Source organism: Limanda limanda, chromosome 13, assembly GCF_963576545.1.
Source record: "Limanda limanda chromosome 13, fLimLim1.1, whole genome shotgun sequence".
NCBI classification, from domain to species: Eukaryota; Metazoa; Chordata; class Actinopteri; order Pleuronectiformes; family Pleuronectidae; genus Limanda; species Limanda limanda.
In genome coordinates, this window is record NC_083648.1 from 19,143,154 (window position 1) to 19,168,559 (window position 25,406).

The following is a 25,406-nucleotide window of genomic DNA, read 5'->3' on the forward strand; positions in this document are numbered from 1 at the left end:
TAAATATTTGCCTCGGACTCCAGAGCCCAAACATTAATATGTTCTGCTGCAATAAACATTTCAACCTTGAATTGTCTGACTGAAATGTTTTTAGACTGCTAGCCTATAGCTAAGCTTAGCATAAGATTGGAAACAGGAGAATCAGTTGGTTGAACACAATCCACAGACATTATAGCAGCTATGCACCTGGTTCAGATATCTTCAGAATCAGTTTCTAGAGTCTATGGGGGTCGCAACAATGGTGTTTTTGCAGTCTCCTGTACATGGCTGATCATGGAATTTAATGTGGATTTAACTTAATCAGCCATTCAAAGGGGGGGGGGCTCTCAGCTCGGGTGCCCCAGGTGCTGACACCCTGTTGCAACGCCCTTGTCCACGTCTCGGACTGTTCTGACATTATGTCATCTAAACACATATAAGTATGGGTTTTGCAATACCAGCGCCTCTAATATGTACATTTAACAGTCTCAGTAAATTCCTCTTTTCTTACCTGAGAAACTGCTATTTGTTGTTCATGATGTGTGCGTGTGCATGTGTGTGTTGTTGAGGCCCTGTCTATTGTGATCGCAAATCTCTACACCTCTCCTGGTGACCATTGGCCTGAAATTATTTAATACATTTTCACTAATTTGTTTTATTATCATTTTTCTAAGAACGCACATAATCATCATCCATGATAGTAAGTTGTCACGTCATGAATATTGCGTTTCAAAACTACAGGATGAAGAAGACGATCGATGCACTTGGGTTTCACTCCTGGAGGTTTGCAGAGACTGTGAACTGTATTTCTGAATTCATTATGACTATTTAGGTATTTTTTCTTTTTGTCCATTGTAAATATTCTCTTTGTTGTTATCTAAAACTTGATTGTATTCTCCCACCAAACTCAGTCTTGATCCATCTCTGGGATCCATCCCTACGCAGCCGTATTAGCAAGCCTCTCTCAATCCCACTTGATGCTATATGTAATCAGTTGATATGAATAGCATGTTGTGTTTCTGCTTTTTGTGGTTTTGCTAAAGGTTTGATGTATTGATGTGTGATTACGGTGAAGTATAGGTTCATAGGTTGTTGAGCTCACCCATTATAAGTCCAGTAAGGGTCCCCCACCACAGAGTGGACCTCCCTTACAACACCGGCTTCAACTCATTAGGTTTCCATTAGCACACTACGGTGGTCAAACAGCCGCCACTTATTACGATGAATGTAGAATAATAAATAGCGATAATGATAGAGACGCATTATATTATTTCTTGGTGATATTGTTTGTAACCACACCTCAGAACCTCTTACAGTGCGTGTTGTGAAGTATGCATGTTAGGTAATGGGGCCTCTGTTTTCCTTCCATTTATGACAATTTAACGACAGGGCCTTTTCCCTGTGGGCAAAAACCAGACAATGATTTAACAACTACGCCATCAAATCATGGCCCCCTCACATTCTATTGGAACTGCTAAGTCAATCCCTGTTGACATATGGGTTAAGAATTAAAATATGAATATAAGACAGCTTATTTTCCTGTTATTTACCTGTAGATGTCTTAAACAAGTTTCCAGAGCCATAACGCAACACTTTGGAATGTCCTAAAAGAAGTAAGAACCTGTGGGCTACTGAGGAAACTGAGCAGGTCAAGGAAATCAGGCTCAGGTGATGACAGAGAACTTGTGAGAGCGGTGAAGAAAAAGCCAAAGAAACCCACAGTCAGTGACATCATCACAGTCCACTGACAGACCAAAAACGCACATGAAAGGACTTCTACAACAACAAAACAAAGGAACTGACCTTGCAGTATAATAAAATTCCGGAGGTGACTGCTGCTCAAATGGAGAAATATGCATCAACTCATTTTATTTTTCATCTCAAACACTGGAGCCCTGAATAGTGTGTACAACCTTGAAAATGTCACGGATCTGTTTTCATCTTTAAATGGCAGGAGCTCATTTCTCCCCGGCTCGTCTCAGTGGCCTTGTAATCTTGTTTAGAGAGAAAGGAAAGGACAATAAGGTCAACTGAGCTCCTTCCCTGGAGACAGATTAACATCTGAAGCTGTATCAAATTCAGCAGATGCATCTGCAGTTCAGCGACTTGTCGTGGTGTGCAGGAAAGAAAACAGTGCGTTCTGGTATACCACTCAACCTGGACACAGTATTGATGTTGTGTGAGCTCATGGTGAGCACGTAGCACCATCCTGTCCAATCACAGTGCTGCAAGGGATCATGGGTAACGGATGATTCATCGGGATGATGAAGGGGTGCATGGAGACAAGCATGTTGATGAAGACTCTCCCTGGTCTCCCTTTGACCTGATGCCAATAATCTGTTCTCCACCAGCACTGCACCATCTGCCTCTTATTCAAAATACACTTACAATGACAATGAAATGCACACTCAAATATATCCTTTATTTCATTTAACAGGACTCACATGCTTATTGTTTATTTTTAGCCTTTATCATTAATCCTCCTGATCAAACATCTCTACCTGAGCCAAAGTAGATCGAATTATAGAAACAACAAAGAAAAAACTAAACTAAAATAATTTATTTACAGTCAAAAATATTAAAAACATTAATTTTTCTAGTTGAATATATATATATATATATCTTACAATAGTGTTTGTGTTTATTATCTGAATTTGAGAATACAGGACCATAGATGATACTATGAACACTTGTATAATAAATATAACTTCTAGTGCCACATCATTCGACAAGTATCATTATAGCACAGTATATTAGTCATTTACGAAACTAAACTTTCCCAGAGTTAGTCTCTACATACAACATGTTGTTCCTTTTTACCAAATTTGACTGCTTGAAATTCAGATATGCTCAGGTAGGAGACCCCAAGATGAACAAGCCCATGCACCTTGAAAATATCTCGCTTGCAGCTCTGACACATTAGTAAATATAATCTAATAATAATATAATATAATGGTGTCTCTCCTGTAGGTGGACAGGTCAGTGGTGAAGGGACTCACAGTTCCTGGTCTAAAAACAGGCCCGTCCATGTGTTCTTCAACCTTAAACACTGACCTGGAGACCAACTCTCGTGCTGCCCCAGATACCTCAGGAAACAGGATCTTTTTTGGATCTTTGGCAGAAGATGAAAGGGGAAAGAGTGTGTTGCACTGCTGTTGATGCTATTGGATACCATCACTCACACATCCTCTCCTTGTCAGGTAAGGTCAAAGAGGTCGAGCCACTTGCAGAGTGGCAGTCACACAGTTTTTATGTCAGCATTACTCTTCATAGAATCCTAACAACATATTTAGTTACAGAGGAAATGTCAAGACCACCATGACAAAGCAAGATTTAGATTTCAACATGTAGCCTTCCTTTCCCCACATTATTATTTATTTATTTGAAATAATTATTATTATTCGAATTTTCCCCCTGATATAATTATACTCATATCACCAAAAACTTTTGATTATTTTATATTAAAACGACTCTGGTGTAATATCTGTTCTCAAATCTGTCCCCAACCAGGAAATATCTACTTGAACCAAACACACGGCTGCAGTGTCCATGTCGCTACTGCCACCTAGTGACGTGTGAGCTCACTACAATATTAGGTGTATCCTTGAAGGCCTGGTCATAATGAAAAGGGCAAATACCGACTAAATCAATACGATTTGACTGTCTTAAGCGAGAGGAGGAGGGTGCAAGGAGCCCTGGCTTTTATGTCCTCCTATGATGCATATCAGATTTCTTTTCAGCCTCTCTGCAAAAGAACTGAGGAGAAGTAAATTAGATCTGTCCTCATAATATATCATGATATAAAGGTTATATAAGTGTCATCCAGTGGAGGAGAGAAACGTGTTACTACATGGTACAGATGTTGTCCTACAGAATGACAGCGTCCTTTCCGCATGAGAGCTTCTACCAGCCTCGGCCTGCAAGGACCAAGACTTCAGTGTCCACACACAACCAATCATTCTCGGCTGTCATCATGTTTAATGCTTAATCCGGGCAGTGTCATGAAGGATGCAGCCATTTTCTGATATGCACGAAGCAAAGGCGACCCATGATGACTTGGTGTTTGCCATGTAGCGAATGGCATTGAAGGGAAATTTTTACGACAGCTGGTTTCTGCTCCTCTACTGCGGGGATCTGAAGGAGCGCATCCACCTCCTCCGTTGCAGCGATGCGCAGCCGTGCCGCATGACTCACAGCGGCGCAAATGGCACGGATGTAAACAGGAGGCGGGCGCAGGTAGGCCTAACCTGCACCCGTTCGTCCAATGGCAGGCCGCGTTCCTCCACACCCCCTCCCTTCCTCGCTCCAACACCCGGCCTCCCATTGGTCCACCGTCGCGTCAATACAGGGCGAGGGGAGGGGTGGGGGGGAGCCAGTAGGCGCAGCTTCGTGGAAAAAGAAGAAGCTGAGAAGGGGGGGTGTAGGGGGAGAGAGAGAGAGAGAGAAAAAATGATTAATCTGTCAAAGGCGAATTTGTTTTGGAGATGAGAGCGCACTGACATCCAACCCGAGCGAGACGTCAGAAGCCCCCCCACCCCCACCACCACCACCACCAGGCACAGCGTCAATTGATGCGCAGGGGTTCTTTCAGGGAGACTGGGGGGTCACGCCGATGCTCCGCCATAGCAGGTGGTTCTCCTGTCATCGTCCCGGGTCTCGTCGCTCGTCTCCGCTGCCCTGAGCTGTCGTTTCAGCACTGGACAGCGACCAGGACCGAGGGCCGCTGAGAGCACCGAGGGAATCCTGAGGCGGGGTGAGACTCACAATGACACGACCTGCGTGGGATTATGGGCATTTACTACGGGCTTCGCTGTACTTATGTGCGCTGTGTGCGTGTGTGTGTGTGTGCAGCGGAAGGTGCGTTTTGTGGATTATTTTTTCTGCGTAATTCCGTGATTGGCGCAGCCCTGGGAGCGTGCACGGAGCCGATGGATGGAGCTGCACTCACCGAATGCCCTTGAAACTCTACGGGCTTCGTGCTGCTAGCTGCGTGCGTGCGTGTGCGTGCGTGTGCCTGCGTGCGTGTGTGTTTGTGTTCGAGACGGAGAGAGAGAGAGAGAGAGATGGGTCACGGTGGTGCTGGTGGCAACTGCGCAATTGTATGTTCATATCTCTCTTTTCTGCACCTCTTTCTCTCCCCGTCCCTCTCTCTCTCTCTGTTTCTCCCTGTGTGTCTCTCGTCCTCTCCCTCTCCTCTGCCTCCACAGTCGGTGCGACCCTCGCTTGGCTCGGGGCAATGCGCGGCTAGATGACTTCACTACATCAACAAGCACCGCGGTATCCCGGACTAATATAGCAGAGGTGCACACCCCCACCCCCTCTCTCTCTCTCTCCTCTGTCCTCTTCTCTCTCTCTCTCGCCATTCGCTGATTCCGAGTCCCTCCGTCCAGAGGCACCATGGGAAACCGTGGCATGGAGGACCTGATCCCGCTGGTCAACAAGCTGCAGGATGCCTTCAGCTCCATCGGCCAGGCCTGCAACCTGGACCTGCCGCAGATCGCGGTGGTCGGCGGCCAGAGCGCGGGGAAGAGCTCCGTGCTGGAGAACTTTGTCGGCAGGTAAAATTGACCACCAGAAATAGGATAATCCCTTCTCCTGTTAACCCCTAAGCGTGACATAAGAGGCCTATGAGTTGCCAATCTGTTTGCAGAGTTCAGACCATCTCCCCTCACTGCTACTGCTGCGCCTTGAGATGAGCAGAGACCTGCAGTTTTGTGTCGATTTTCAAACGCACAACACATTTTCTTGGGGCTACTAACAGAGGAGAGAAGTGGTATTTGGGTTACATGCAGCACCTCAGGGATTTCAGCCCAATCAGTGCCACCCAGGCTCCTTCACAGTCCTAGAAATATCTTTACAGCTGACAAGCATCCTTTTTGCCTTGTGTTGTCAATGCAAACTGCAAAGACCCATCTCTGCATGGAGCCATTTTAAAAGCCACATCATGCATGCAGCAGTGTTACCTCCCACTCCTGAAAACACACATGAATATTCATCTCACCCTGGATTTTGGACACTTAAGACAAATAAATTATGAGCAGTTACATTCGAGGTGATCTTTTTTCTTTCCAGATAAGGACCCATGCCAACTTTAAAACAGGATTTATATTGGCTGCATCAGTTTTAGTGTCTATAGATTTATAGATTTATCCAGGTTCTGCGGTAACTACTCAAGTGCTACTGTCTCTATGTCGTGCATATTTCTCCAAAATTGTTTCTTTCTGCACGATGACCTTTTTAATGAAGCATTACTATAATTATGACCTTCATCTCTCAGGATTCACTGAAAAGGTGATTACTTTCCTGCAGCATTTTGTTTGGGCTGAACAGTAAAAAGAGTTATAGGGTTAAAAGCTACATGGACTGCATTTATACAGTACTTGTCTGGTTTTAATGACCATTAAAAGCACTTTGACACTGCATTTCACGTTTACCCTTTCACACACACACTCATCCAGTGTCTCTATTTAATGTGAAGCTCTGTCAGTCACCCATTCACACACTGATGGGGCAGTTTGGGGTTCAGTGTCTTGGCCAAGGACACTTTAATATGTAGACTGAGCCGGGGATCAAACCGGCAACCTTCTGATATAATACAAAATAAAATAACATGTTACAAATTAAAGCGCCACAACACTAATTATACTAAATATCAACTTTCTCCTCTTACAGAGTACTGCTCACCTAAGAGCTGTACATTGTTTCTGTGGCACAGGAGGGAGCTATCTAACATCTGTGATATTATCCCTAGATTATGTCATCAGGGTTAGGTGGATTTAGGCTTAAATGGTTGACAGACCTGTTGCTGTAGTTTAAAAGATGAGGACATTTAATATTGAAGATTTTCATTTGATTCTTGTTAGCTGCTTTGTGAGGATGCAGTGTCTGATATATCCAGTCATTGGACCAAATAGTGCATTTCTTGGGCACTTCTGACATACACATGCCTGGTTCCAGATGGATGCATTGATTTTGGCCTGATCAGCCGTCACTGAGAGTCGTAATGCTGAGTAATGGTCCATCTGTCCCACACTGACTCTGCATACTAGTGTGCTGAATTGACAAATGGCAGACTTGTCTTTTTTTTAAACTCATCCCACTTGAGGGAGCTGTGAGGGTCGATATGTCTTAATAAGGTGTCTTTGAACAGACCTGTAGCATAGGAGGCAATAGTGACTCAGTATGTGTGTGTGTGTGCATGGAGACACACACACACACACACATACTGAGTCTGTGTGTGTGCAAGCCCCAGGAAACAGTGAGGTCATCGTTTTTTAAATGAGAGAGCTCCCTGTCAAAGATGCCGCTCCTCATTTTGACCTGTTGTTTATCAGGTCACATTGTGCTGGGATGCAGCAGCAGCTGAAAGCTACGGGAGAAGCTGTGTTTTAAAATGGCTCCTATTCCTCTCAGAGTGGATTGAACTGGCACACAGCAAAACAGATGAATGACACTGAAGACGTTGGCATGCCATTGATTCGAATATAATTATAAGACATTTGCTCTTCAAGAGGATCAGGATGTCAGGATTGATAAATGTTTATAATGGCTGTGGTTTGACGTAAAGCATTATGATGGGCTCTCTTTCCTCAGGGACTTTCTACCCCGTGGATCTGGTATTGTCACCCGTAGGCCACTGGTTCTGCAGCTTATCAGCGCCACTGCAGGTGGGTGCACATACATTTACAAACCCACACATGCAAGCATTTACACATACACACACATGCAGCCTCCCCCTTCTACCCTTTTTAAAAAAAAATGGCATTGTTTTATTTCACAGGCCCTTTTTCCTTCTTGCATTGGCAATACATATTCCTCTCAGATTCACGGAGAACAGCCACCACTAATCTCAGTTATTCATTCGATGTTTTTATCCTCTCAGAATGGGCTGAATTCCTCCACTGCAAAGGGAAGAAGTTCACAGACTTCGATGAGGTTCGCCAGGAGATCGAGGCGGAGACGGACCGAGTCACCGGGGGCAACAAAGGCATATCTGCCGTCCCCATCAATCTGCGGGTTTACTCCCCACACGGTGCGAAAACAATAACTTTGCTGTGTATGAATGGCTGCCAGTGAGTGTCAAAAACAGGGTGGTGCTTGAGAGATATTTTAAAGGCTTCGTGTTAATATGGCTGAATATAGCACATTCAAATACATTTTGGGCCTCTACTGATTTTTAGCTCTTTAAATGATCTTGCATATGAGCTTCTTTCTATATTTTCTGGTTTATAACTCATTGCATGTAAAGTAAAGGTCATTAAAATACAATTTTAATGCAGAGATACATGTGATTGTTTAGTTGACAGTTAATAAAAAGGCCTTAAATGCTTTGAGGGACATTTTCATATTTATTTGGTCAAGTCAGGGCTGTGATGCTGCATCAGGGTGGAGATTCTAGACTTGAGTTAATTCTACTGTGATTCACACACAAAGCAGATTATAACTATGAAAATACAGCAGTAATCATTTGAGATTGTGACTGTTCTTAGATTCTTTGATTGTTAACATTAAAAGTTTTTTCTCTCTACTATAAGGAAATTAGAAACAAAATTCTTAACTCATCCTTTCCACATTTTCTTCATGAACACAGCAAGTTCTTGAAATGGGTGTTCAAGGAGAGGGAATCCTTGTTGACATGTGACCATAGGCAACACCATACAGCAGTTAAGAGTATATGCATTCAAGGGATTTGTCTAGTTCACCAGTGATTCCCAGTTCCAGTCCCTGGAGCCAGTTGCAACAGCTACAGAGATGTGTCATTATATTAAAGAACGATTAATAATGGTTTATATTGGGAAAACTTGAAATACCTCAAACTACAAAATGTTACCATATGTTGGTTTGTTTAGCATCATTTGATATTTTCCATTTATTCTAATTTACCTAAACATTTCTTAAACACAAGTAGTCATATTTTTCAGATGATTATCAGCTTTGTTTATCATATAGTTAGTTTTTCTCCTCAAACAACTCTTATTAGAAAACCTTTTTAGTGACTTCCCGTTGACATGGTTGATAGCTTTTGATTTTCACAACTATTTACGCATCAACATGACTTAAGTCTACATTAACTAAGATAATACCTAATTAACTTTACTTTGATCATGCAACCTGATAGTTACTGCTCATATGCAAACTTAATTGACAAATATCTGTTCAAACACAATACTGGTCCAATGTTTGGATATTTATTTTTCTAAAATTTGTGACTTTTCTTTCTATGTCTACAGTTTTAATAGTTTTGGACATACAGTCGTACTGAGAAATGTGGCAAATAGTTTTGTGTTTGTCTTTTTTCAAGTTTGGGGTCAATGTTATGAACTATATTGGACTAACCTCCGTTGAAAAAATGAAAAGGAAATGATGGAGATCCTCCATAACCAACAATAGGTCACCGAAACGTCGCCGGGGTTACGCTCAGTTTTTACATGACTTTTCTCTGATTGTGCAGTACTGAACCTGACGCTCATCGATCTACCGGGGATCACGAAGGTGCCAGTGGGAGACCAGCCTGTAGACATCGAGCAGCAGATCAAGGACATGATCATGCAGTTCATCACCAGAGAGAGCTGCTTGATCCTGGCCGTCACTCCGGCCAACACTGACCTGGCCAACTCTGATGCCCTGAAAATGTCGAAAGACGTCGACCCCCAGGGTAAGGAGTGGGTGTGGGTGTAAGGAAGGAATATCCGGAGTAATCGTCCCTGTGAGAAGGACATCTAAAGAGGAAGCAAAGAAAAAAAAAAGGCTAAATGAAGGGTGGTCTTGTCGTTATTGTGCTGCATTCAAGAAGCCACCAAATATCTGTAAACTGCAGGGATGGTGCGTAGCGTTTGACCTTGTGCACTGACCTTTCTGAATGTAGAAACAGAATTTCCCCTCAGGGACTGATCAAGTGTTGCATTATTATTAGATACGAGGGGCTGAGAGAAGGGGAAAATGGAGGATGAGGACAACATGCAAAAGATAAAATGTGAAACGGAAGATAAGGAAGGACATTTGGAAAAGGTGAAAGAAAAGAGACAGACAGTGAGAGGTTAAGGAAAAATATATCTTGTAGTGTAGTGATGACAGAGGGTGATGAAGGAGGAAGGAAACAACTTAATTTAATAGCGAAGAGTTTAAACATGAGGCCGAAGAGAAGGACACAGGAGAGGAGACGAGGATGAATTAGCAGCGAGGAGAACGACGACTTGGACAAAGTCACCTTGAGGGAGGGAAGAATTACATCAAGGAGAGTGAGGTCGTGGAATAGAGGAGAGAGAGAGAGAAAGGATGCTAAAGGCCTGAGATTCTTGGCAAGGATGATGCAGCAGAAGCAGAGTTATGTAGCTTAGGGTGAGAGGGGAAGAATTAAAAGATGAGCTGGATGCAAAGTTGGATAAGGACACAGATTCACAGTAACCCCCCAAAACACCCAAGGGACTGAAGTGAATCATGGTATGTGTCACGAGTGGATTCTTTAAGGCAATGAAAATTAGATAAAAATTTAAATATCAGAGAATGGATAGAGAAGTGTAAGTGCTTAAGTCAGACTGTTTGGTTTGGTCCCTTTACTCTCACAGAAAATAAACACTTAATATTTAAGAGATTGTGATGTGTGGCTGTGAGTCTATGTTTTCCATATGACATTTTCAAGTTTCTCATTTCCAAAACCCAAACATATTCAATTACCAATGGAGTGCAAATACATTTTTGACCACTTTTCCAGGAACGAGAACCATTGGAGTTATCACCAAACTGGATTTGATGGATGAGGGCACAGATGCTCGAGATGTGCTGGAGAACAAGCTGCTGCCGCTGCGAAGAGGTGTGCGTTACACTATAGTGAGCCATGCCAGACACATTCTTATACTTTACTCTCTCTGTCACAACATTTCATTCTCAATTATATCACGGTATCCCATAAGCCTGCCCCTTCTTTTTTTTTTTTTACCCTTTTTCTCCTCGACTCCTTTTTTCTGTCATTCGTTATTTCTCTCACCGCGTGTCCTGGTTAAATCGATTCCCAGGTTACATTGGAGTGGTGAACCGCAGTCAGAAGGACATCGATGGCAAGAAAGACATCAAGGCTGCGATGGATGCGGAGAGGAAGTTCTTCTTGTCCCACGGAAGTTACAGGCACATGGCTGAAAAAATGGGCACCCCCCGCCTGCAGAGAGTACTCAACGAGGTGACCATAGATTGTTTTTTCCTGTTGCTTTCCCGTGCACTTTACATAATTAATAGGGGGGGTGGCCTACTTTTCTTTTCTGCCTCCATTTCACCGCACGTCTGTGTGGGTGATACAAGACCTTCAGTAGGTGGAAAATGCTCTCGCTCTTTCTAGTTCAGCTGCAAATAATTTATAAATCCACTCAGCCAGGCCGCTCTGAGTTGCTATTGTATGAATGAGGCTTCTTCTCAGATTACAGTGAAATTGATTCATTGTAAAAAAAAAACAGTTACATTATCTACATATTGGTGGCTCTCTATGTGGTTACAACTTGTTTTTTTCTTGCGGCCTTTGTGTCTCCATAGCAACTGACCAACCACATCCGGGACACCCTGCCAGCTTTCCGCAGCAAGCTGCAGTCCCAGCTGTTGGCTCTGGACAAGGAGGCCGAGGAATACCGTGGATACCGACCTGATGACCCGTCGCGTAAAACCAAGCAGCTGTTGCAGTCAGTACCCCATTTTTCCCACAGCAAGATCATTTACATTAGATTCAGTTCGACAGGAAATGTGAATTTCTTTCCGTTGGTCTTCATTTGCTTCCTGTTCAGTTCATATTGGAGATGTGTGAAGAAGTAATTGCCAACTTTGTCTGTTTGATTGTTTCCATGTGTCTTCGTGTTTCAGGATGGTGCAGCAGTTCTCTGTGGACTTTGATAAGAGGATTGAGGGTTCAGGAGACCAGGTGGACACGGTGGAGCTGTCGGGCGGAGCCAAAATCAACCGCATCTTCCACGAGCGTTTCCCCTTTGAACTGGTCAAGGTGAAATATTGCACATAAAAGAAGATGGCACTGGAAACAAAGCAGAAAAATCTATTTAGGTGCAATTATTTGACCAGTTCAAGTACAAATGGCTTTTTACACCCTGTTATCATGGGCCAGGTATCGAGACAAGGTCATGAATCCAATGCTGTACATTTCCTAACATGAGGATTTGTTTGCTTAAAATAGCCAAATGTAGATATACCAGTTATTGACTGCAATCCAACCATGTCTAAATTCATTTCTTGGATTTAAGCGTCCTCTATGGCAGCTACAACTCTGTGTCATAAGTCTTTTGTCAAGATTGAGACAAAATCCTGAGTGAAGATTCAGACTCATGGTAATGACATCTCCATTTGGATGTTTTTTGTCTAGTTTATGAAAAATGCATCTTGAAAGCTGAATACTAGCCAAAATGAGCTGCCAATACATGTGTTGAAGACTATTTCCATGATTTCTTTCTCTATTGTTTCTCCTAATCCCTTTCAAACTCCTCGCACATATAATTGGTTGATATTTTTCTCTTTATTGTGATTTTCACTTGAATGATCCTGAAATACCTTCACTATTATCAAGTACAGCTTTGCACACTATTTTCTCATCCTTCATTTTTTTATGCATGCCTTTCTCAGGCTTTCTGTCATACTTCTGTTCAACTTTTAGGTACTTTACCACTTCATCTTTTCTGTATTCACCAGTGAAAATGCTTCTCTCTGCTCCCCTCAGATGGAGTGTGATGAGAAGGAGATGCGACGCGAGATCAGCTACGCCATCAAGAACATCCATGGTATCAGGTAGGGATTTGTAGGGCTGAAATATGTGATTTTGTTTTTTCCATATCTCCTTTCCATTCTCTCCTTGCAAAAAGTAGAACCTGATTAGTCGTTGACCATTTTGCATACGTTTTTCTCTAATAGACTCACTGAAATAATTGTTATCACTGATCACCGCACTTCAATTTCTGTCTCTTGTCTTTAAACAAGTGTAAATCAAATTATTTTTAACCTATGGCCAGAAGAGATTTCCATATCCATATGGTGTGGTAAACATCATAACAGAAAAACAAAATAATAATACAGATCTGTAAATTTGGATTGCCAAGGGCCCAAGAATACACAGTTTGGTTTGGAAGACGATTTATAAACAAGGGAGGAGCATGTCAACTTTCCTTCTTTCTTTTTTTACACTCAGTTCAACCTCTCCATGTGTTGCTATATTGATTCTGCAGCGGTTAGCCAGGGCGACCAAAAAAATTGCCACCCAAGCGAGAGAGGAGCTGACGTTTAAAGAAACACCACATTTTAGCTTCAATTCACTCCAAAAACAATAACACGTCTATAACAGCAATTTGATCACATGAATAAAAATGACGCCTCTGATACTGTGACCAGACAGAACTAAAAAACAGATAAAAAACCACTGATATTTTGGGAGCTTAAACCAGTACTGCTACAACAGCAAATAACATGTCGATGCTTTTCATCACTGTTTTAATTTTGATCTCATCCTCTTGGTGTGATTCAGGACCGGACTCTTCACCCCCGACATGGCGTTCGAGGCCATAGTGAAGAAGCAAGTCATAAAGCTGAAGGAGCCCTGCGTCAAGTGCGTGGACATGGTCATCCAGGAGCTGATTAACACTGTGCGCCAGTGCTCCAACAAGGTGAGGCTTGTGATATGGCATTGTGTAAGTTTGATCTGGAAGGGAAGGAGGATAAAAAGTTGGAGATAATGGGTGATAATAGAATTGAATAAAAGAATGCAATTAAAAAGGATTAAAAGAGGGGGAAAGAATGGTTTTGAGTGTGATGTGTGATGTGTTTTCAGCTTGAATGTTTCCCGAGGCTGCGCGAGGAAACTGAGAGAATTGTGACCTCTCATATCCGAGACAGAGAGAGCCGCGCCAAGGACCAGGTAACGCTGCTGAGATTGTGTTTATGATTGTTTATAAGACCATGTGATTTGTAGCCCACAGTGTAATCACATACGAACACAAAGCCAACTTCAGTAGCTAGTTCTTCGATCCATATCTGTACAATCAATGTACAAATTATCTAAACAGATGATCTAATAATATAATTCAACCTCTGCCAATGCCCTTAACTTCAGTCAAGCCACACAACATTTTAGACACTCATCGAGATCACTGTAGTATTTTTTGAGAAATTCACTAAAATGTTGAAAACGAAACCCAATCTTGCAATTATTTTTTTAAATCCTGGATTTGCACCATTAATCAAATCTGTTCTCAAAGTTCCGTCTTGGTCCGTACCCCATCCTTCCATCAAGTTTAAATAGAAGTAAAAACAAAGGAGAGATTAGCCTGGTATCCACCTTCAAACATTACTTACAACCCACCTCTTCATAACGGACTCTAATTTGGGATTAATGATGTGCATTCAAGTTATATGCTCTCTCTCTTTATATATACAGAATCTTTGAACATTAAGTTACATGTATTATTCAGACTTAAAATACAATTACATAGAATGAAATAAATACAAAAGCAGAAAAAAGAGATTTTGACATGCCATAACTATAGCAATGCCTCCACAGCTGGGGCTGGTAGCATTTAGTTGTAAATCTAGTATTTGATAACACCATACATAAGTAACACTGATGAAATAAAATAAATAATAATAATAATGATAATAATAAACTAATTTATGCAGCACTTTCTCAAAACAAAGTGCTTTACATGAATAAACAAGGACTGAGGGAAATAAATTCAGGCAATTTAAATAATACAGAAAATAAGATTGAAAAAAACCATTCAACAGTAAAAGCGTTAACACTAGATAAGAAACAAACACGACTAAAAGGAATAAAATAAAGAAAGCCCCTAACAATATAAAACAAAACAAAATATTTTATAATTTAAAACAAATCAATGCCCCTGAGGAGAATACCATATAAGCAGTGAGTAGTGTGAAGTGCCAGCGACACACAGCAGGAACTGAACGTATATCCACAAGGCCTCCACCAACAAAAACCCCAAAAGCCCTGTCAAATTGTAATAAGTGGAAGACTGTGAGGATCTAAGATGGAGCGATCGAGCGGCATCTAAAGGTCACCAAAAGAAAATAAGATTATAAAAGCGCTTTATAAATAACCCTAATACACTTAGTGCATCTCTCAGTGCATCTGAAGGTCACCAATTAACATTTTATACCTTGTCTGTTTAACACATATTAAAAATCCAGCTTTTATAGACTTTTATATACTGGACTGGGATAAGCTAACTGTTCAACCTGCTTCTTTATACTAATAAGCTAATTGGCTGCTGGCTGTAGCGTCCGTACAGAGATGAGAGTGGTGTCCGTCTTATCATCCAAGTCTCGGCATGAAAACTAAAAAGTGCACTTCCCCTGGATGTCAGACTCTTCCTCACGATACATTTTGCGTGTTGTTGCAGGTTCTGCTGTTAATCGACATCCAGCTCTCTTACATCAACACTAACCACGAGGACTTCATTGGCTTTGCTAAGTAAAAGACTCCTCTTTGTAGCTGTGCCCCACCAATGATGAATGATTTATGATTGAACACGCCAGGCTAAAGGAGAGAAATGCTCAGTAGTTTCCCTTGTACCCCTGTCATGTTTCTCTCCTCCCCTCCTTCGTCTGCGTTAACCTTGTTCTCCCTGTCGTCCTCGCTCACCTAACGTCTCGGCTTCGCTGCTCCTCCTCCAGTGCGCAGCAGAGGAGCAGTCAGACCAATAAGAGCCAGAGCTCGGCAGGAAATCAGGTGAGCTGTTATTTTTTTTCACGTCTTCTGTGTCACACACAAAAAAGCAGAGCACGAGGTCAAGGGAGTAGTGCACACACCACACACACACACACACACACACACACACACACACACACACACACACACACACACACACACACACACACACACACGACAGGACGGCTGCTGCAGACAGAACGCAAAGACGGAGATGCTGAGAGGAAAGAGAGCTCATATACTCTTTTCTTCTGAGTTTATCTTTTGCATTCCACAAACTGTGTTTATAAATGTATATTTCAGCCCCATTTTTTAAATTTGATGTCATTAATTTCAGTTGTAGTCATGCATGCCGTATTACGTCCAGTGGTGGCACCAGTTGTGTACAGTTCCTTCTTTGGTTTTTATCATTTGTGTTTCAGTAAAATACTCACTTTGGCTTCTGTTACTTTATGCCACCATCATCACTGGTGTTATTGTTGAGACATTTCCCTTTGTTTGAACCCCCCCCCCCCTTACCCTGTGTCATCAAGGTGCAACTTTGCATTTCATCCCCCCCCATCCCTTAGTGAGAATCTCAGCTGCCCTCTTATGGGTGTCTGCTGGTGAGTATCGCCTCATTGTGTGGGTTGTGGTTTTTGCAATATGTCATTTTGTGCCTGCAGTAACACTTCTGCCCATTGTGTGGTGCTCTCCGGCACCGCCACGCTAAAAAAAAATTAAGAACTTGTCATTTCCTCGCATTTTCACTCTGACAGGTGAGGAATGGCACATTGGCTGCATCTGGTCAGAGGCGTCATATTCTTTAAGAGAAGTTGCACTAGAAACAAAACCATTTTCAGTGCTGCAGGGTGTCTAAACCCCCCACATTCCTTCCCGTTGCAGGCCTCCTCTCCTCCTGCATCAGGCCTGATTGTAAGAGTTTACTCTCTAACCATTTACTCTCTAACACCCCCTCCACCCACCATGGCCTGCTGACTACAAGGGGTTGCCAACTAGACAAATACAAATGGGAAATTTGCTTGTTTTAAAATCTCTAGAATTAGTTAAAAGTTAAAAGTTTGAATTCCTGTATAATGCTGTCAGGGATCCAGCCCCACAGTTCTCTCATTTGTGTCCGTGACAGAGAGGCTTTGTAATGATTTGGGTAACCTCCTGAGTGAGTCTTAGGCGGTGCAAGACTGACAGTAATCTAATCTAATAATCACCTGGCACTGTGCCCACAGGCCTGTTTACGTTGGGCTTGTAGGGTTAATACACCTAACACAGAAGGCACACTCACACACAGGCTTCATTGTGTGCTCGAAGCACTTAACACAATGGTCACTTAACAAGCTAACACGGCTTTTTGCATGTGGCATTGTGAACACAGCTCCTTGAATGCACTTGACTCACGGCTATAGGCTGTGAGTAAGTCACAAAGACACGACGACACACCTAACCTGACCTCCACACACATTTTACTGCATTCCCCTGCATTGATGAGTTGCACAGATTATCTGACATGTGTTTGAGAGATGGGTGAGTCGTTTTTTTTGTGTTTTTTTTTAAAATCATAATCTCTCCAGATAAAGAGCTTCTGTCAGTCCTTTGTTTTCTTTTAAATGTAATGTTTTTTCTGACTGTCTGACCCTCCCGCCCCTTCAGGTCATCCGTAAAGGTTGGTTGACCATCAACAACATCAGCATCATGAAGGGAGGAGCCAAGGAGTACTGGTTTGTGCTGACTGCAGAGAGCCTCTCCTGGTTCAAGGATGATGAGGTGAGTGAATTAACTATGATCAATGTTTTGTGTATGAACAATGGATCAAATGATCAAGTGTAATTTGAAGTTAGGGTTCTTCATAATGACAATTCCACAGAGAATTCACATGATTCTGTTTTGGGTGCAACACTACCAAGTAGTTGAATTAATATTTGAGACTTCAACAACACACAATAACACAACAGTGTTGAATAAATGACACAGATCTCACAGGTTGTTTTTTTTTATTGATTATATTTGCATCATTTTATTTCCAATATCATTGATACTTTAGAATACAGAGAGAGGATGCAGTGTTTGGTTCCGTCCTGCTGGCTGCCTTGCTGGGCTGATGTCTATCTGCCTGTCTGTGCCTGCTGTACAGGTTGGAGGATATTCTGCACAGCAAGTGTAGATAGGCAGACACACTGCAGCTCCTTCAGCCACACGGTGCTGCTCTGATGTTTGTCCAAAGCCTTCTCTTCTTGATTATCAAATACATTTGTACGTGTGGTTGGACTGGCCGACAGTCTGCTGAAGAATGCATCATGTCCACGGTGGACCAGTTCACTTTGAGCAGCACTTTCTTCTCTACCCACCTCTTTCCACTGGGAGTTTGAGCATTTGCTTCCTCTTAGCAAATTTGGAACAGTCCCAGTCACGACCAAATGTTCACTCAGACACCCAAAATATATACGAAAGCACACTCAGCCCTCAGACGGCACATGGGCCGCACAGCTCCGGGTCTACACGTTGTCATTTGATACGTTGGTGTGGTAATGTAGGAAATTATAGACCCCGCTGGCTTCGCCTTGTATATTTCTGTTTTACACTCCATGAACTTTTCTAGTCACACATGCGCGCGGACGCACACACACACACACACACACACACACATTTGCGCGCCCTCCTCCCTCTCTTGGTGTGGTTGGCAGTTGCTTCGGAACTGCTCACATTCTTGGCAGGAAAATCACAAGTTTTTAATCCAAACATCGGCCGCCAATGTTTCGGTGGAGAGAAACCCCTCCATTAAATATCAATATGCCCCCAACCCCCATCCTTCACCCCCCCCCCCCCCATCTCTCTTTTCCAACCTTCAAACCCATAACCAGATTACACTAAATGGCATGAAGTCACTGTTAGACCTGGAATATTCCACATGGAGCAGAGAAAAGGTTGCATGTCCATTTTGTGTCTTTTTCGTACTTTCTCAGCAAACCAACAGCACAATAACTATGCAAATTAAACTAACCTTTAAAATGTTAAGCATCAGATGTCAAACATATATTCTTTTCTTTCTTTCCCCTTTTTTTTTTTTTCACCATCTGCAAAACACGTTTTCTGCCAGCTATATGCAGTTATCTGACACCACAGCAATCTAGTAAACATCAGTGTCCTCTTCCCTCCAAGTCCTTCTTGGCCACCCACTGAAATAACTTCACTAGAGGTGTCTGACCGATTTTCAAACAGCACTTGATTGATTGGCCCTTCGTTCTTTTGGCCAGTGTTTGATGCTTTGCAGCCACATTTGCTCCTCCCCCTTCCCGTGGACCACATCTTCATCAGAGCACCAGGCTAGCAGCCTGCACACTCACTCATTCATGCTATAAAATATGTGAGCCCGCTATTTTTGTGAGTTTTGGCTTCAAATCGTTTACCACTCTGGATCAAAAGTCAGATCTTGACGCCTTGGTTTTTCATAGCATTTTTGTTAAATCTGCAGTTATCGTTGAACATTTGTGACATAAGTTTATTCCAGATAGGAGCGAAAAGAACGTAGTGATTGTTAGAATGCACAATACAGATGAATACAGATAAAATACAGATTATAAATAGATAAAAAATAGCAGAGGGTGAAGAGGAAGCAACGGATGCAAAAAAACAAAAAAACATCTTGGAGACCTGAAGTGTCAACAGAGAGACAGAGACAGTGACAGACTGACAGAAGAGGGTCCATGCCCAGTCTAACCAATGTGCAGACTACTGTACACCAGTATGACAATGAACAGGTAGTCTGAACACTGGGTGGACGGAGCCGGAGTTAAGGGTCAGGCCTTGTCTGCTGTTCTGCCATTCCAGATGCTCTGGTCTCTGTCGTCTGTGCCCTCCCCTCGCGTCTCTCCATTATGGACGCCAGGGTTCCCGTTGTACGAAAAAACCCCTGGTAATGTGGAAATCGCCTCATCCGCATGTTTGCTGCTCTCCTCCATCTTTTTTGGTACACGTCTCTTGGCTTGTTTGTTTGTTTTGGTAGATGCTTGAGCCCGGGGTCCCCTCGCGGTCCGCTTCGGTCACGCCGGCCATGAAGAGTATCCAGCCTTGACGTGGCATATTCGCTCAGACGACTGGGACAGACTGGCTGCACGTTCAGGGAGGGGATATTACAAAAAAGAGGGAAAGAGGGAGACGGAGGGGGGAGTGAGTAAGGGAGTAAGGGAGAGGAAGAGAGAGGAAGAGGGAGGGGACCTGTGTGACCATATATGGGCTCTAGTGACCCCTTTGGGAATACAACACTCAAGGGTGTGCAGAGTTTTCCTGTCTTGTCTTCTTCTTCTATCGGCATCTGCTGTATTTCTTACCTGCGACCATCCACCACCGCTTTCCGCACCGTCAAACCAGCTGTGGTCTTTCTCCTGCAAATCTTTTGGAAATCCACTTTCGCGTTTCTCCTCCGCGGTCTCGCCTCCTCCTTCGCCTGCCGTCTCTTTAACTTCTCCCTCCTTCCCTGCTTCTCTCTGTGCCGCTAAGCACTACCAGATGTTGAGTTTTAACGCCAGGCTGTCATTTAATCTCTCTCTCTCACTCTCTCTCCCCCCGTCTTCCAAAAAAAAAAGAAAAATCAGGCAGGAAGTGGGCCCCTCTGGAATGGAAAGAAAAAATATTGAAAAAATATAGAGGGGGAGGGATAAAAGAAAAAAGAAAGAGAGTTAAGAAAGATGGAGGCTTGGATTGACTGTAAAAACGAGGAGCAGAGTTTCTTGGGCCTAAGCATCCGTCGCAGGCTGCTCTTCGAGTCTGTCCGAGCCTGAACCCAAGATGATAAATGTTTTATTAGAGCAGTGCTTTATCTTGACCCTCATTGCTTTTCATTAATCTGCATTTCCCCTGTCTTTACAACAGCCAGAGAGTTTCCTAAGCCCTTAGCTTCCAGCTCGTCAAAAACGCACCATCAGGAACGAGTGTGTCTTGACCCACACTATAATGACTTCCACATGTGGGCTCCTTCTCCCTTTTTCCTTCTCTGGTTCTGCTTAACCCCCCCTCTCCACCCACTCCCCCAACCTCCCACTCTCATTTCTCCCCCATTCCTCCTCACTCCGGTCGCTCCCCCCTACTCCGCTTACCCTCTTTCTCCCTCTTTACAAACCTAATTTCACCTTTGTCTCGTCGATATCCTACGCTGCAGTTGTTTCCACATCAAACTTATTAACGGAGAGACTTGTATGAGTCATAAAAAGGGCGCATGATCTATATCTTCTGTTTTCCTCATTCACAGGAGAAAGAGAAGAAGTACATGCTCCCCCTGGACAACCTGAAGGTCCGCGATGTGGAGAAGAGTTTCATGTCCAGCAAGCACATATTCTGCATCTTCAATACGGAGTCGAGGTCAGCTGCAAGGCCCTAATATTTTTTCAAACCTGTGTAGTAGTTAAAGGTGCAACTAATTTGGCTGCAAATTAAACTAGAAGGTCACTCAGTAGAGCGCATTCCTCCGCCAAAAACCAATAGTAATTCTCTAAATCCAGATTTTCATTTGGATTTGCACCAGATTGCACATTATCCTAAATATCACTTCCCTAAACATTTTTTAATCAGGGTCCATGAATTATTATATTTGTATTTTTAGGGAAATTAATGAAAATGTTGAAAAACGTCTAACAATATTAAATAAAGTGAAAACAATTCCTGGATCTATCCCTTGTTCCGGATTTTAACCAAACATTTATGAGTCCTTCCCTGACACATACTGCTTCCTTCCACCACACATCGTGGAAATAAACCAAACACAGATGAAAACATATCCTCATTCGCACTCGTAATAAAACTTTTGATAGCGGGGGAGTTAGAGATTTAGTCTGTAAGCACACATGAACAAACATGTGTTTTGAAAAGCATTTAAAAAAACCTACAGTGCAGTTGGTGGAATTAACTGTGAAATATAATATAATACTAGACATTTTACAGGGGAATGCTGCTTGGAGAAATAGTTACTTCCAGGTCTCAATGTTGTAATAATGGGTAATGATAATAACATGGTGAAAACGAACAGTAACAGCACTTTAAGTCAGTGTGTTGCCAGAATTTTCAGTAATTGGCGCAGAACGTCTTGTAAAAAGTTTTATTGTAATTCACTTTCTTCATCCCATTAAGTAACTCTTGGCTCGAAACCTAAAATAGGTCAAATAACAAAATGTCTCACGTGGAGGGAGACACATAACCTTATAGACTGTTAATACGTACACATGTCAGAGTTTATCCTGAGCACAGCAGTGTTTATCCTAATAAATGAATGCTTCGTGTCTAATTCTTGTACAGATTAAGTTCCATTTCTTCCACTTACATATTCTCTCCTGTGTCCCGGTGTTCAGGAATGTGTACAAGGACAATCGCACCTTGGAGTTGGCCTGTGACTCTCAGGATGATGTGGAGAGCTGGAAATCTTCTCTGCTTCGTGCTGGAGTCTATCCTGAGAAGACGATTAATGTGAGCAGACTCATTCATTCTCCATTCACTTTGTTCCTCCAGGGTCTTTACGACAGTGTCTCACCTCTGGTTCCCTTATTCTGTGTGATCCTGACCTTACCACGTTTTATATCAAACTCAGACCTGTAATAAGCAACCTGTTATTTGAATCTCTTACAACCTTCAGGGGAAATTTCCAGGTTTTTAACGAGGCAAGCGTGGAATTTCTTTTTCATAGTGTATTCGAAAGTCCATATAAGTAAACTAATAAAACTGTCTCCCTCTACAGGTCGAGAGTGAGACCACCACCACCGCAGATAACTTCTCTATGGACCCTCAACTGGAGCGTAAAGTCGAAACTATTCGTAACCTGGTGGACTCCTACATGGCTATTGTCAACAAGTGCATCCGGGACCTCATGCCCAAGGCCATTATGCATCTCATGATCGGCAATGTGAGAAAAAAAATTACTGAAATTATTATTTAAGTGTATTCAAGTAAAGATACTACAACCAAATTGAAATTATAATAATGGCGTTTAATCCTCTTTTCAAAAATACCCTTTTCTTTCGCATTTATGATTTATTATCCTGCACTTCCCTCTCGATGCCACTAGGTCAAGGACTTCATCAATGCAGAGCTACTGGCCCAGCTGTACTCTGCAGGGGACCAAAATGCCCTGATGGACGAGTCTCAAGAGCAGGCCCAGAGGAGGGACGAGGTGCTGAGGACCCACCAGGCCCTGAAGGAGGCGCTGACCATCATTGGTGATATCTCCACCTCCACCATCACTGTTCCGGTGCCTCCGCCTGTTGACTCATCCTGGATGGGGGACCAAAGTGGTTCACGCAGGTAAAAATGAAATTAGAATGATTACGCACATGCATGCTGTGACCATTTTAAATCAAAACCAAATGGTGCTTTTAAAATGTTTAAATACCTGAAAATGTTTAACCTTATTCAACATTATTCTGGATTACATGCTTTCTCCTCCCCAGGTCTCCTCCATCCAGTCCCACTGCCTCCAGGAGGATGTCTTCAGGCCAGCGCCCGGCTCCCCGAGGGGCTCCGCCACCGCCAAATCGCCCAGGACCCCTGGGGCCTTTCAATAACACTGCTGACAGCCCGCAGGCTCCAAGCCGCCCAAACAGGGCTCCTCCTAGTATCCCCAGGTAACAGCAGCCCAACACGCAGCATGCTCTTTTGATATTTTTATGAAAGTAGGGGTATTTAACCCAAAGTAGATGTTTACAATGACAGTGTGCTGATTAAAGCGAAAGGAAAATAAATGCTTCAATATTTTGTTGAGGTAGAATGGTGTGACATGTTAAAAGTAGAGAGCAGCGGTTTTCTTTTTCAGCTCCAATTTAACAAGGTGGTTATCTATACCCACTTTACAGCAATCAAATTCCACCCAAGACTCAATCACAGGTGTAAAGTAGCAACAAGTAATATCAATGAAGGGAACAGTTTAAATTGATGTCACCCATGAATAATCATAAATGGAAAAACACAGAGAAAACAACCGTCCTGGCCTAAACAGAACACAATGCATGCACAGTCCAAGGGATCCAATGTGGGGTGTGGCCTTGAGTTTCAGCGTTTGGTTGAAGGCTAACCACAAAGTCAATCAAGAGCAATAGAGTGTCGTGTAGCCCTCTTTCTGAATCTGATTTATAATATGAATACGGAACCTTGAAATTAAAAACATGTAAAGACTGACGATTAACCTTTTCTCTCCTCGTCTCTTTTTTTTTTTTACTTCCATAGCCGGCGGCCCCCTCCGTCTCCTACACGGCAAGCTCCACCCTAATCCTCCAGTGAGGGTTCCTCTCCTCTCTTCTCCCTCTGCCATCCTCATCCCTCCTCTCTCAGCCGTGGCTCGGCTGTCCCGTTCTCTCCTTAGTGCAGACACTGTCTTTGACCCCCCCCCCCCCCTTTGACCCTCGATTTCCTGCCAGGTGACGGTGTTCATATATCTATGTACAGTATGGTACTTGTCTTGTGGTGTATGTATATGTGCGCTTGTTGCTCGCCTGTGGTCCAGGTTTGCTTAGCAGATCCACTACCCACCAGTCCCTGGGACCTCTACACCCCCCCCCACATGTACCCCTCATCAAGTCAGCCATCAACCCCACTAGCTGCTTCTACATGAAAATACGCTCAGCAGTCGTACTGCCCTACTCATTCCAAAATGCAGCATGGCACATAAGCTGCTTTTATTGCATGGGAGTGTGTGTGCGTGTGTGTATGTAAACAGGGGAGGGACTAATTTGCCTATATGTAGGCTGAGTATGATTTAGTATTGTATTAATTTATTGTATATTACCCCCCCTCCCTCCCCCACAGTAAGTGTTAATTATCAGCTTAATGTTCTCATAGGAACAGAAGTTGTATCTTAGTATGTGTGTGTGTGTGTGTGTGTGTGTGTGTGTGTGTGTGTGTGTGTATTTGTGTGTGGGTCATTTTGTGTATGTGTGTGTAAGAGTGCGTGAGGACACGTGTGCATGTGCTGTCTGTCTGCACGTTTGTTGGCGTTTCAGTTGTATTTGTTTTCATGGTCAAAGCTGTTAATGATGAATCATAAAAACCCTTGCAGTTAAATTTAATGTTGGACTTTTGTGAGTTGTTCCTGTGTTGTAGTAGCAGCCATACACACTTAGCAAGGTTGAGGAGCACCTTCAGTATTCCCTTATATGGAAACAGCCTCAATAATGCATTTACCCTTGTCATAGGTATCCACCTGTGCTGTATCAATGGTCAACCTGTGACCCATGCAGCCTTACGCTCTGATCCAGACGCTGACTGCTGAGATCGAACATGCCACTTGAAAAAATAAAGCAATTAAGAAAAACAGTAGCGACTTAATGTGGCAAAACACAAGTTGAACAAAGAACATGCATTGCGTGTTTCCATTTAGCCTATTTCTCAGGTCTGACACATGCAACTCCATGCACATCACACACTACCAATCTCTTCTCTCAACTCTTCTCATTCCCCCTATTTCAAAACCATCGAAGCCCCGTCAGTCAGTCAGCAAATGCATCAGAGCTTAAGGTGCTGTTGTCAATGTTCAAGTGCTTCTCTGTCAGGTTGTTATTGTGTATGTGGGCCCAAACTGTGTTCTGATGTATATAGGTAATGATAAGGAGATACTGTACCTGTGGACTATAAAGACCTCATCCAGGATCCCAGCGCTTTAATCGTTCTCTGTCTCTATTCACTTAAATGCTCTCTTCTCTCTTTAGACTGCCTTACCGGCATGAATTACAATTCTGTATTGCCAAAGCTAAATGTAGAG

The 25,406-nt window shown here is 42.9% G+C and overlaps 1 protein-coding gene across 1 annotated transcript; it reads left to right on the forward strand.

Annotated features, from left to right (window-relative positions):
- Window positions 1-5,376: 5,376 nt before the first annotated feature.
- On the forward strand, window positions 5,377-23,918 carry dnm3b (dynamin 3b). Its single transcript, XM_061084078.1, has 20 exons — window positions 5,377-5,537; window positions 7,573-7,646; window positions 7,862-8,011; window positions 9,431-9,634; window positions 10,691-10,789; window positions 10,992-11,152; window positions 11,500-11,642; window positions 11,821-11,956; window positions 12,683-12,750; window positions 13,481-13,619; window positions 13,784-13,870; window positions 15,372-15,442; window positions 15,646-15,700; window positions 17,327-17,440; window positions 20,919-21,028; window positions 22,012-22,126; window positions 22,395-22,559; window positions 22,722-22,957; window positions 23,104-23,277; window positions 23,876-23,918. The coding sequence occupies exons 1-20, from the start codon at window positions 5,377-5,379 to the stop codon at window positions 23,916-23,918; spliced, it is 2,505 nt and encodes an 834-aa protein (XP_060940061.1).
- Window positions 23,919-25,406: the final 1,488 nt, after the last annotated feature.